This window comes from Phlebotomus papatasi, chromosome 1 (assembly GCF_024763615.1).
Source record: "Phlebotomus papatasi isolate M1 chromosome 1, Ppap_2.1, whole genome shotgun sequence".
NCBI lineage: Eukaryota > Metazoa > Arthropoda > Insecta > Diptera > Psychodidae > Phlebotomus > Phlebotomus papatasi.
The window spans coordinates 53,998,678-54,010,732 of record NC_077222.1 but is presented as its reverse complement, the minus strand read 5'-3'; the positions used below and the strand labels follow the sequence as shown (position 1 = coordinate 54,010,732).

Below are 12,055 nucleotides of genomic sequence, written 5' to 3'. Positions count from 1 at the left end.
AAGTGCGAAAAGTTATGTGGCAAAGAAAGTCATGAGATATGCTATCAAATGCCTTAGAAAAATCAAGAAGAAGCAAAACAACAAACTTGCGGTTGTCAAGAGACATAGAAATGTCGTGTTTGAACATGAAGGAGTGCGGTTGTAGTGCTGTGCCCATTGCGAAATCCGGAATTGAAATTCCACCAACAGACCCTGTGAATTTAAATAAAAGGTAATTTGCTCCAGGAGTAGAGCCTCGAAGACCTTCGAAAGCACAGGCAACAAGCTAATGGATCAAAGCTAAAGCTTCTGTCAAAGCTAAAGTGTCTAGAAATAGTTTTGAATTAGGACATTTGCCCTATGGGCGAATAAACTAAAAAGTATGGTTTTGGAGGGCGTAAAATGGAAAAAATATCTCAAGATAATATTGACTTATGGGAGGGTCACCGAAGACCAGAAGTCGATATCTGTTACCGTTTAAGCTACAGGTCAGGCACAAATTCGAAAAAAGTGGATTGTAAATATTATTTTCTCTTTGATTTCGAGAAGTTAAAATACAAGAAATATTTGTGTATCTTTGAGAAAACTATTCATCAAGTTTAATAAATTTATTTATGTTAGCATTTCTCATTTTTATTTTTTTTACTAATAAATATACAAATAGAATTAACGTCTGATTCGAAAACAATCCAAAAATCAGAAATAGCAAAAATTACTCTGAGTTTTTATTGAAATAAAAATAACAAGATGAATCATTTTTTTTCTTTATCAGCCTTTTATTGGTTGCACTTCAGAAATATTTCTGCTATGAGTGTATTTATTCTGTGAAGTAGTGTAATAAAATTCATGTCTGGCTTTTCGATAAAATTGGTTAAACAATGTCTCAACATTTTGAGTGTAAGTATTTTCTGATGAATATAAATTGACACCAATTGAATAGGGATTTGAGTGTCTTTCTCAATAGTTTTGTGACAAAATATTGAAAAACGAAAATAAAACTTTCAAGATAACAGAGGTCAGAGGATGAGTCATTTCCTGTGGAGGAAGTAAAGAGAGCTGTAACAAAAAAAAAATTAAACTCACCATCAAGCTTGGCCCAGATATTGTTGGTGTGAAGAACTTGAACGTTTTAACAGATTTGAAGTCATCGACATGCTCTTTAGGCACCTGTGCAATTTCCAGCAGGTCTCAATTTGTTCTCATACTGAATGAGCGTACCACCTTTGACGTCTGCCCTTGTCTGTGTCAGTCACCTCCATGACAAATTCAATGGGTTTCTCTCCTCCACCACCAATGAGCCGATTGAGAATATTGAGATCCACCGTGGCGCCGAGATTGTCAATATTGGACAAGAAACAATATACCCGACCTTCATCGATGAACTTCCTCAGTAGGCCCGAATTGGCAAATGACTCATAGAAGTCACCATGTCCCAGGCGGATACCAAGCCTCCATATCATCTTTAACGCTAAAATTCTTTGCAATAGGCAACAAGGATTCACGACTGATGCGCGGAAAACAGCTTTGATTGAATGTGTAGATCTTCACTTGGAATCCTTTGTACTTCCTAATCACCTTTCTCTGTATCTTCATCCGTATTGAAGGAATTCATCAGCACCAACGGTACATTGGATTTATACACTTTATTGAGATGCTCAATTTGTTGCACCGTGAGATCCAGGAAGGTCAAATCATTTCGGCACAGGGATGACACTTTTCGGACCATGGCATCCCATCGATGTACCCAGGCCACCATTTAGTTAATTACCACCAACTTATTGAGCTCATCGCGAATGTGATTCTCATCTGGTGTCACCAAACTCCCATAATCCTGCACAGCATCCTTCTGGCAACTTTTCAATCTTATTCCAATCCACCGATGGACCATCTTCAGCCAGAAAACGCCCAAATAAATTGCTAAATCTCATCATATCGCTCCGTACAGCACCCTTCCTCTGCTCCTCACACGTCTCCAGGAGCTTCTCAATGTCATCTTCAAGAACACCGTTGGGCATCACGTTTCGTCACCTCATATGGAACTCTTTTGAATCCGACGGAGCTCGCTGGTGACCTCGGACCTAACACCACATTCACAGAAAGAGAGAGAAAATGTGTAACAAATTTCCATCAGAGATTGAAAATCATTTTAACTGAGCCTGATTGTGTGTCTGTAAGTTTAATATCTGCTTGAACTGTGAAGACATTCTTGATAAGCAATTGTTTCACTAATAGAGCGAATCACTCTCTCTCTCTCAAAACTGCGCGCTTCTGGTCTACACTTCAGCCAAAAAAATCTCATCCACTTCAGAAAATTAGTCTAAAAAAAATGTGTGTATAGTTGAAAAACAAGTGTAAAGTACCGCGCTATCAGTAATTTTAATTGCATTGCAATAGGAAACTATTACTTTTAAAATAAATCCAATTATTGATTTATAGATAAAGAAAGATTTGTTTGAGTCTTACAGAAATATTCTCATTTCAGATTAAGTAGGCTTGGAAGAAACACTAAAGGTTATCTAGAAATAAATAATAGAATCAAAGTTTACTTTCAAATAAAATAATTACATAGCAATAATTTGAATTCAATGATTATGTGTAGGGCGTACGCTTCATTCCACAATTCCTAACACAGTCGACGGCCGAACGGAGTTGAATTCTATCAGTTTTTGGCTAATCCGTCTCTCGGCTTAAGCGAAGGAACGGATTAGTTAATGGGACACTGATGGGAATTTAGTCAAATCATTATTTTGATTATAATTACGTTAAGTCGTATTTCGGTTAAAGTCGTAAGTGTGTCTAGGACATTACAAACATTTCAAAGGTTTTAGTCACAATTAAACTTTAATATTTAATCGGCTCAATTGAAAAAAAATACGTGGAATTAAAAATATTGGAATGTCATTGATATTTTGGATATTTTAAAACAGATTCTAACTAATACAGATTAATAGATTGTAACTATAAAAACAAAATTTAAAATTTTGTATAGTCCTAAGTCCCTATTCATTGATCTCCGACAGAAGCATGAATTGACAAATAAATCTAATCTGAAAAAAAAAATCAGCAAGTATTGTTTAAATTAAAACAAATAATTAATATCTGCAAAAGAACTAGCAAGCAAGATTTATAGTTAACTCTTTCGTATCCTTTGGATTCTGGGTACCCATGGAAAAAAGAATTTTTTTTGGACTATTTAGGATCGATAAAAATCCGATTCTTGTGGATGATTACAAACTAGAAGGTTGTCCAAATCTAGGACATTTTTTGCATGATCCCAATTAACTCCTGAACTAAGATATTCTTGGTCAAAAATCGTGAATTTTTCGATTTTCTGCTTCCTTGCAGATATTGTGACTTTTTTGATATTTCTAGACCAGAATAAGGAAAAACCTTTCGGGGTCAATAAGTATGATTAACTAACAATTACAAATTGCATAAATTCGAAAAATATTTTTTTTTCTTAAATTTTTCAAAAAAACTTGTTCAAACCTTTCCTATTTCTTCCTGATTTTGGTTGAATTCTGATTGTCCAGGAAGTGTTTTTAATGCTTTTGAGAAAGCTTGTCTACAATAACATCGGTGTTGAAAGAAATGTTGTTTCAAAGTGTTATTGTGTGAAATTTTTGAGGAATCTGTTGGCAAGCGGAAATTTTGTGTCTTCTTGACCACTTCCCGGACATTCCACAAGATACTGGTCAATAATTCTTCTTGTTTTAGTGATCAACATTGTAAAGGAGTCATTTGACACGCAAAAATAATTCACAAAATCGATATTATCGATTTTTGGAAAATTGAAGTTTGTCTCCTTTTCATTCTTTTGGGGACGAGAGTACCCATGAGTTTTCCAATTTCCCAGAGACGGAAAAAATTCTTTCTCTACAAAAGTATCATATTTGACCACTAAGACTTACAGTAAAGTGAGTTTTACTGAAATCTGTTCGCTGGATATATTATTTTGTTCTGTACGGGGATGACAGGGATAGAGTTACCAGAAATAATTGCAATGACGCTCATTAAATAAAATTCAAACGTCTTGCATCAGAAAATGAGTGCTTAACTTAAATCGCAAACTTCAGCACTTCTACAGTTTCCGAAAACTTTCATGAATAAAAGTTTTAATTAAAATAACTTTTTTTTATTAAACAAGGAGGAACTTAAACCCACCTCTCTCCAAAAATGCAAATTTTGAGGACGAAAAACTAGGTCTCAATTGGCTAAGTGGCCACGATAAACATTGATCCGCAAAAGGAATTATTTGAAATTATTGTAATTTCAAGTTTAGTAGAATGTAGGAAAGAAGGTCGAATGAATCTAGGATATTTTTTGCAAATCTCCAGCTATTTGCTGTATAGTAAATTTTAAGCTCAAAAAATGACGAATTTTTAAATTCTCATATGAAAATTGATTTTAATTATTTTTATACATCCAATTCTTTTTAAGCAAAACCATTTTGGAAAGAGAAAACTACAATACTCAAACATTATGTTTTTTCATTAGAGTGAAAATTACCATTCATTGATATTGTCAGAAAAAATCACCTCATTTTTTGGGCTATATTTGTCCCTATTGTTCATAGACAAAAAGTACACCAAATCAGACTCTTTTGTCTTTTCGAAGGTTAGATGTTAGACGTTTCACAAGTTTTGTTTATCGGTTTCATTTATATTGCTGATTTTCGGTCAGCCGAAAACTGTCTCGTCGTTAAAGGGTTAATAGAAAAAGTCGAATATAATTTTTTATTGTGCCAATTTTTAACCTCATAAACATAATACTTCAGTAAAAAAATCCTGACCATTTTAAATATTTGAAGAGATTAAAGACCTCAAATTTTATTATAGAAAATTGCATGTCAAATTTAATTCAGAATTTTCTATTATGAGGTGACCTTCTCTTTCGAGGTTAAATCATACATAACCTCTAATTCTAGAATAACTTTTTTGTCAGAAAAAATAATCAGACATCCCAATAACATTGGGCAACATTAAAAAGTTAACTACTTGTTTTGTAAGTGATTTCCTATTTTTCTAACCGGATAAAAAAAGAACTTTTTTTTTGTATTCCAAACGTATTAAAATATGTTAACCTAAAAAGCGTTCCCTAGAGACCCTATAGGTTATAATTTGGTACATTTTGGGATTTAATTAGTTTTCAATCGATATTTTTGCCAACCCTAACAAACTACAAAAACTTTTAATAAAAATTGTATCAGGGCGGGAAGTTCTCTAACTAATTCAAAAAACTATTTTAAGAGATTGTCAATTTTTGAGGTTATTTGGTGAAATTAATAATAATCGCACTTATTAAAGTTTTTGCAAAATTTCATTGTACAATGTACATACTGTAAGGTTAAATTTTATATCTTCTTTAAACTAAAAATTAAGGTTTAATATCTAATTATATAGGTTATTAAATAAAAATAACCTTGAAAAAACTTTTGGGTGTAAGAAATTAAATCATTAATTAAATGTTTTAAGCAATAAATATTTTGATGACATTATGATCTTTTTCATTGTCATTTTCCATTGAAAAAATCTCAGGTTAGAGATTAGAGCATTTGAAATTTAAAAGCGTATTTCATATCTCTAGAAAAAAAGTAAATTGTTTAATTTAGTTTGACGCCTGTCCTTGTTTTCTTTTTAGTTAATCTTAGTTTTATAAGAAAAATATGAAAAATAAAAGAAATTTAATTAACTTGGAATAATATGAGATTGCATTTTCTGAGCTTATTTTTTTTAATCAATATAAGAATAATTAATAAATAGATTTCATTTGTAAATAGAACTATTATTTGTACTACTCTTCACAAATTGGATTCTTTTGAGTACTTGGGGATTATTACAGTATCTCAAAGACTATCTACTAACGCAATACTGGAACTTTATAGCTGATTATTTTGTTTACTCATGTATAATTGTTTACCAAATTCACTTGCTATACTACTAACATATTTTTTCTGAGATAGTGGAAACTTTCCACTGTATAAGTGTTTTCCCAAAAAGTAGTTTGAGGTCAAGTTCAAGGTCTTTTGTGAAGATTAAAGAAAAATAGAGAAAGATCTCTCTTGAAAAATAAAGTTGTTTTGCTAAAGAACTTTGGTCAACTACTGGAGTTTCTATATATTCTTACACGCAATTGCATCATAAACAGAGTCTCTCAATTTCCAACGTTATTTTTTTTGCACTCCTCAAGGTTTGCAGACATTCGATTTCTAAGTATTATTAAAACACTTATTTGTGATGACTTGAAAGTTTGCACAAAAAAAATAACCTAGTCAGAATTATGTGGAGAAATTTGATAATAATTTGAGGAAGAGATTTATTGCGCAGCATGACTATAGTTTGATGATAAGGTAATGATCCAAAATTTTTTGTTGCCACTGTATACATCTATCGCACTAATTCGCCGTACTTACACGTCTCAAGAGAATATCTATCGGATTTGCCAGTTCACCCATTATATTAATATTATCAGAAGTATTGCTCAATAACACACTAATTTACAGTCTTTCTCAGATTAGTGACCTTTAGCTGCCTTCTCACTCTTGATGATCTTTTTTTTTGTGTGCAAATCCCGGAAAGCCTGCGTGCCAAATTGAAGAGGCTCTCTCTACACTTCCTTATCGTATATTCAAATGTATCTCTCCATACAGAGTCTCTTTATAATTATTAAAAGATTTTTTTTGAGGACACGAGTACATTTACAAAAATTAAATTAATAAAGAGACGATAGCCGTTTGTGCGGAGGGCACGTAGAAACCGCCACAACTGGGCAACGTTTTGAAATAAACTGACTGGAAAATGCTGGTGGAATTGTTCATTTATCTGAAAAAACGGTTACTGATGGCAAAGTGGAAATTTGACTATGTGTGATCTTTTTCCCAACACAACTCAAACTGGTAGAGGTTCTCTTCTCGTCAATTTTTGTGAATGGCTAAAATGGGACTTATCAGCTGTCGATTACACTTATCGCTTCAAGCATTAAAGAAATATTTTACAAGTCTGTGTCTCACAGATACGCAATCGTGCCTTGTCATGCACTTTTACACTTTTTCTCAGTCACTTCCAGCCAATTTTTTCGCACAAACTGATGCGTTCCCCGATTGATGTCTAACAAAAGACCAATCCCCAAGAGTGAACATTCCAAAGTCAGGCCAAAAATGCTTGTAGCAGTTATGATTCTTAAGACAACCAGCTTTGCATTCAAGAGCAAATTGTGTCGAATTTTGAAAATATTTAATAATTTTATGAAAACCAAATTCTTTAAAAAATGATTTAAAATAAAAATTGAAAATGCATTAAAAAGTTGAGTTATTGAACTATTCGTGTCATGGAACTTTTTCAAAAGTTCCGCTTGGAGCGCTGTTGTTTAAATTTTCAAAGATTCCCGTAAAAAACTTTTGAAAGTACAGTAGACTCTCGCTCAATCGGGCATATGGGGCAAAATATCATTCAAATTATCGAGAGATTTGGGCTTCAAAGCCATTGTAAATTGCAAAAAAAAAGGCGCTCAATTATAAAGAATCTTGATAAAATAAGAGAAACTACAGTGAATTAAAGCAAATTTGCTTCACAATTAAACGTGAAAATTGTCAACAAAATTTTTCGCCCGAATGAAAAAGAGCCAATGGGCGAGAGTCTACTGTACTCAGATCAAAACTAGTTGCACGTGAGATGTTTATATTTAATTGAAAAAAAAATGATCTTGTTAATGTAAAAACAAAATAGTTACGAAAGAATTACTAATCTTTTTATTTGTTTCAGTAAAAGTGAAGATGATGATATAAGAAAATTTATTATTGCATACAAGGCAGCAAGGTACTGACTGATTTTCTTTGTAAAAAAATAGATGTAAAATTAATTAGACTATCAAGTAATCAGACTTCTTGCATTCATTGCATAATAAAGTTATTTTCAATCCTAGATAATTTTGTTTTACAAAAAATGGGTATTAGCATATAGTTTCCTGATGGAAGAGCAGAGATGTGATTGCTCCACACTTAGAGGTGGAAAGTTCAATTTTTTTTATAAAACCATTCAGACAATATACTAGAAAGTACTGAAGTTATAATGTTCATATTTTGAAACTTGTCCCTCACAGATTATTATACGATTTTTGTGAAAAGAAAAAAGGGCCTATTAGGGAGTCTCTTTCAAACACACGTCCTAACAATCCCTGAATTTAAATTCTTTATATTCATTTATTACAAATTTAATTTATTTATATAGTGCAACTATCCAAGAAAATAATTTGTCGCTCAGAATTCAAATTAGGAAAGAGAAAGGAAGAAAATTTAATAAAAATCGAGACGTTGTCAAACTTTTTCTTGCACAAATCGTGCAACAATTTTGCATATCTTTCCATGAAGCGAAAAAAATACAATAATTGTATTTCTATCACTATCGGGTATTTTTTTTTTATGTTTCTGAGGAATTGAACTCACTGAGAATTTAATCCCTGCAGCGATTTGCGAATGCAATAGATACGAATGAGTTAATAAAAGGGTAAAGAATTTTGAGTAATAGCCTCTACACCTACACACTAAAGAAATTTATGTCCATTGTCCATATTGAAATACAATAGACTCTCTGTCAATCGGGAATATGGGGCAAAATGTCATCTAAATTATCGATAGATTTGGGCATCAAAATCATTGTAAATTCCACAAAAAGCGCTCAAATATAAAGAATCACGATAAAATAAGAGGAACTACAGAGAATTTGAACAAATTTGCTTTAAAATCAAACGTGAAAATTGCCAACAAAATTTTGCGCCCGATTGCGAGAGAGTCTACTGTAAATTCCCGATGCTTATGGAGGAAAAACTCTTCAATATGGACATAAATTTATCCTGGTGTGTAGAAATAAATAAGGGAAGGCTCTCAAGTACGCACACGCTCTGGGTTCGAACATTTCATATTTTTGCGCTATATCTTTAATGAATCTGACCTATGGCAATATATTTTAATAGCTCGTATTACGTCACATATTTGTGGAAAAAATTGTCAGATTCATTAAAGGAATACGGAGCAAATTTGCAATGTTCGAAACCGCAGAATATGCGAAGCCTTAGACCCTTCCCATATTACAATAATTTTTTTTAACTTTAGTTTACTATGCAATATTTAATTAAGATACTCCTGTTTTTCATCTATTTAATTTTCATTATTTAACATACAAAAAAAATGAAGATAATTAACTCTTCAGGTCATGCTAGTTTTTCGAAAGCTCCGTCTGCAGCGCTAATGTCAAATTTTTGAAAATCACGAAAAGCTTTTAGATGTATGCAATGCAATGAACATTTTAAAATAAATGTATTATCTAATTATATTGAATTCAAGTTACTGCATTTTATGCAATTCAGTTCAATTACAATATCTGTGATTCTGTAACTAATTGATTCTCTACCCAAAAGCAAGATGTACTGTACATCAACCCTGAACCTAATTATAATTATCCAATTGTTTATTTTCAATTTGCGCTTAACAATGACATATATTTCTTAATTATTCTTGAATTTTTGCAGAAATTTGAGGCAGCAAATAAATTCCTTAGCAAAAAAAATATCGTTTACTAATATTCTCTGGCTTATCATTTCTCCACAATTCTTCAACATTACACCTGCTTCATGGTAATTTGCTAAACTGCTTGATGAGTTATTAGACACACACTCGCACATCAATTCAATGCAAAATAATCGTGAAATTTTATTTGGATGAACAAATGAGAATTTTTTGGACGCATCGTTTGGAGGTCGGGCGAAGGTCAAGTTTTGGGATACAAAAAAGCAAGATAAAATGGTAAGAAGAAGAGAAGTTTTTCGTAGTATTTTCCACTGATAATAGCTAACTAACTGGAGAAATTGCTTACCCTTCCTTCACTTCCTGGGACGGACAGCATCTTGCACGATCACTGGGACTTTTTGAGCGAGAATTTGTGCTTGAAATTCACCTCCAAAAATGCTCTTCCGCAACCACAAACTCAACGTGTTTTGACAGCGGGTGCATAAAAAAAACTGACAGTACCGAAATTGCAACTTTTTCGGGTACTTTTACTCCGAAATGCAAATTCATCAACTCCGAAAATCAAATAAAAACATCAAGGTTGGAAAAAATGCGTTTTTCACTCTCAAATTTAAGCATACAGGTATAAATAGTAAGGAGGATCACAAAATATATCTCAACAGCATGTCTTCAAGTGAACTTGTGTAGTAGATCAGGATTCTTGAGTGCGATTTCCCAGTGTTTTTGTGGGAGTCGGGGATGCTGAACATGGATTTCTTTTGCCTTTTCAGCCAGATTGCCACTGAAAAAAAGGCAAGATTGAGAGACATATATCATCAAGACATGCAAGTCTTATCAGTACTTTCAACACCGGCTCTCCCATTGCTCCCTGCTGATTGTCTTTCTTTTCCTGAAGCATTTGCTGCCTTCTCACTTTCTCCACGTCTTTTATACCCCTGGCTTCATTCTCCTGGCGCCTACGTTCCGCTGCTTCAATTTGCAACTGCCTACGCTCTTCCTAATAGGGTACAAGTTAAAGAATCATGATGATATTCCCAGAAAAGCTTATTTTGAGATAATCTTACAGCACTTGGAGTAACCAACTCTTCCGAACCAGATGATCCATTGAAACAGGAACTACAGAGACCCATTGCTCTCTCGATATTAAGGCATTTATATCCTGTGTAATTGAAAAGTTTTAAGTATGTCTTGTATACAAAAATAGAAAATATCCTCCCAAGAATCCCTAAAAAAGTACAATATTTTCACTCAGGAACTTTTTCCGAAATAACAGGTGACACACTGAACGAAAATAACGAAAACTGAACGAATTTTCAGAAACCTCAAAATCCGAAGGTGTCAAAGTGTCTGTGTTCGGCCATTCTTGTTGGAAAATTAGGAGTATTTAAATCGCAAAATGCTGTCGCGAATGGCTTTGCTGCAAGGTAATTATGCTTTTAAATTGATCACTAGCATACAAGACATGATTCAATAACGGTACTTTGTGAAAAAATTACAAAGAAAATGTGGGAGGAGTGTGCAAAAATCTGACAGCATGTTTATGTAATCATTCCGGAAGACTGAGAAAATGTCCTAAAACTCCTTAAAATCTTCCTAATTTTAGCCGCCCAGAGGCCGATGGTGTCTCTGATGGCAAGATCAGCCACCAGCACAACAGGAGGCGAGCAGAGCTTCCAGCGGCCAGTGCGTCTGGAACACCCTGGAAAAGTGAGGATGGGATTCATTCCGGATGAATGGTGAGAGTGGATTTTTTGGAAGAATTCTCTGTACAAGTGCCTAAATCTCTCTGTAATTCTGCAGGTTCCAGTTCTTCTACAACAAAACAGGCGTAACTGGACCCTATGCCTTTGGAGCTGGCCTGCTCACGTACCTCTGCTCCAAGGAGATTTATATAATGGAGCACGAATACTACAACGGTCTCTCCTTTGCCATTCTCATTATTGTGGGTGTGAAGAAGCTGGGACCCAAAGTGGCGGCATTCTGCGACAAGGAGATCGATCGTATTGAGGCAGAATGGAGTGAGGGCAGGAATGCCCAAATCCGACAATTTGAAGAGGGCATTGAGGATGAGAAGAAATCCCAATGGTCAGCAGAGGGACAAACTCTCCTTCTGCAGGCCAAGAAGGAAAATATTGGTCTTCAACTGGAGGCTACTTACCGCGAAAGGCTCATGACGGTTTACAATGAGGTAAAATTAATTCGAAGAATCCTCCCGGACAGCTAAGAAAATACCAAAAATTTTTTTCTTCAGGTCAAGCGCCGCCTGGATTACCAGCTAGAAGTCCAAAATGTTCACAGACGTATCCAGCAGAAGCACATGGTTAATTGGGTGGTCAATAATGTGCTGAAATCCATTACGCCGGAACAGGAAAAGGAGCTCCTCAACAAATGTATTGCTGATCTTGGTGCTCTGGCCAGCAAAGCCAAGTGAACCCTCTCCCTCTGGCACGGAATTAGATGAAGTTTAATTGAATATCTTCGAAATCACTGTGTTAAACTTAAGTAGCATGGTATGTTCGTTGGTAAAGAAATAAAAACATTTAAAAAAATATCTGG

General features: G+C 34.0%; 3 protein-coding genes across 3 annotated transcripts in view; 1 reads left to right on the top strand and 2 right to left on the bottom strand.

Annotated features, from left to right (window-relative positions):
- The window catches only part of LOC129806711 (UTP--glucose-1-phosphate uridylyltransferase), a 17,239-nt gene extending 7,246 nt beyond the window's left edge, over positions 1-9,993 (bottom strand). Inside the window, 10 exon segments of the mRNA XM_055855486.1 lie at positions 1,063-1,092; positions 1,095-1,164; positions 1,166-1,222; positions 1,224-1,412; positions 1,414-1,557; positions 1,559-1,678; positions 1,680-1,741; positions 1,744-1,819; positions 1,821-2,057; positions 9,846-9,993. Of these exon segments, the coding sequence (XP_055711461.1) occupies positions 1,063-1,092; positions 1,095-1,164; positions 1,166-1,222; positions 1,224-1,412; positions 1,414-1,557; positions 1,559-1,678; positions 1,680-1,741; positions 1,744-1,819; positions 1,821-1,994 (922 nt within the window). The 5' untranslated portion in view covers positions 1,995-2,057; positions 9,846-9,993.
- Positions 9,994-10,079: 86 nt separating this feature from the next.
- Positions 10,080-10,774, bottom strand: LOC129806743 (small VCP/p97-interacting protein). Its single transcript, XM_055855519.1, has 3 exons — positions 10,564-10,774; positions 10,341-10,496; positions 10,080-10,280 (listed from the first exon to the last, which is right to left on the bottom strand). The coding sequence occupies exons 1-3, from the start codon at positions 10,627-10,629 to the stop codon at positions 10,266-10,268; spliced, it is 237 nt and encodes a 78-aa protein (XP_055711494.1). The 5' UTR covers positions 10,630-10,774; the 3' UTR covers positions 10,080-10,265.
- Positions 10,775-10,779: 5 nt separating this feature from the next.
- LOC129806720 (ATP synthase subunit b, mitochondrial) lies at positions 10,780-12,050 on the top strand. The gene is made up of 4 exons (XM_055855493.1): positions 10,780-10,923; positions 11,103-11,235; positions 11,300-11,687; positions 11,751-12,050. Exons 1-4 carry the CDS (start codon positions 10,896-10,898, stop codon positions 11,928-11,930), a joined length of 729 nt encoding a protein of 242 aa, XP_055711468.1. The 5' UTR covers positions 10,780-10,895; the 3' UTR covers positions 11,931-12,050.
- The last annotated feature ends 5 nt before the right edge of the window (positions 12,051-12,055 follow it).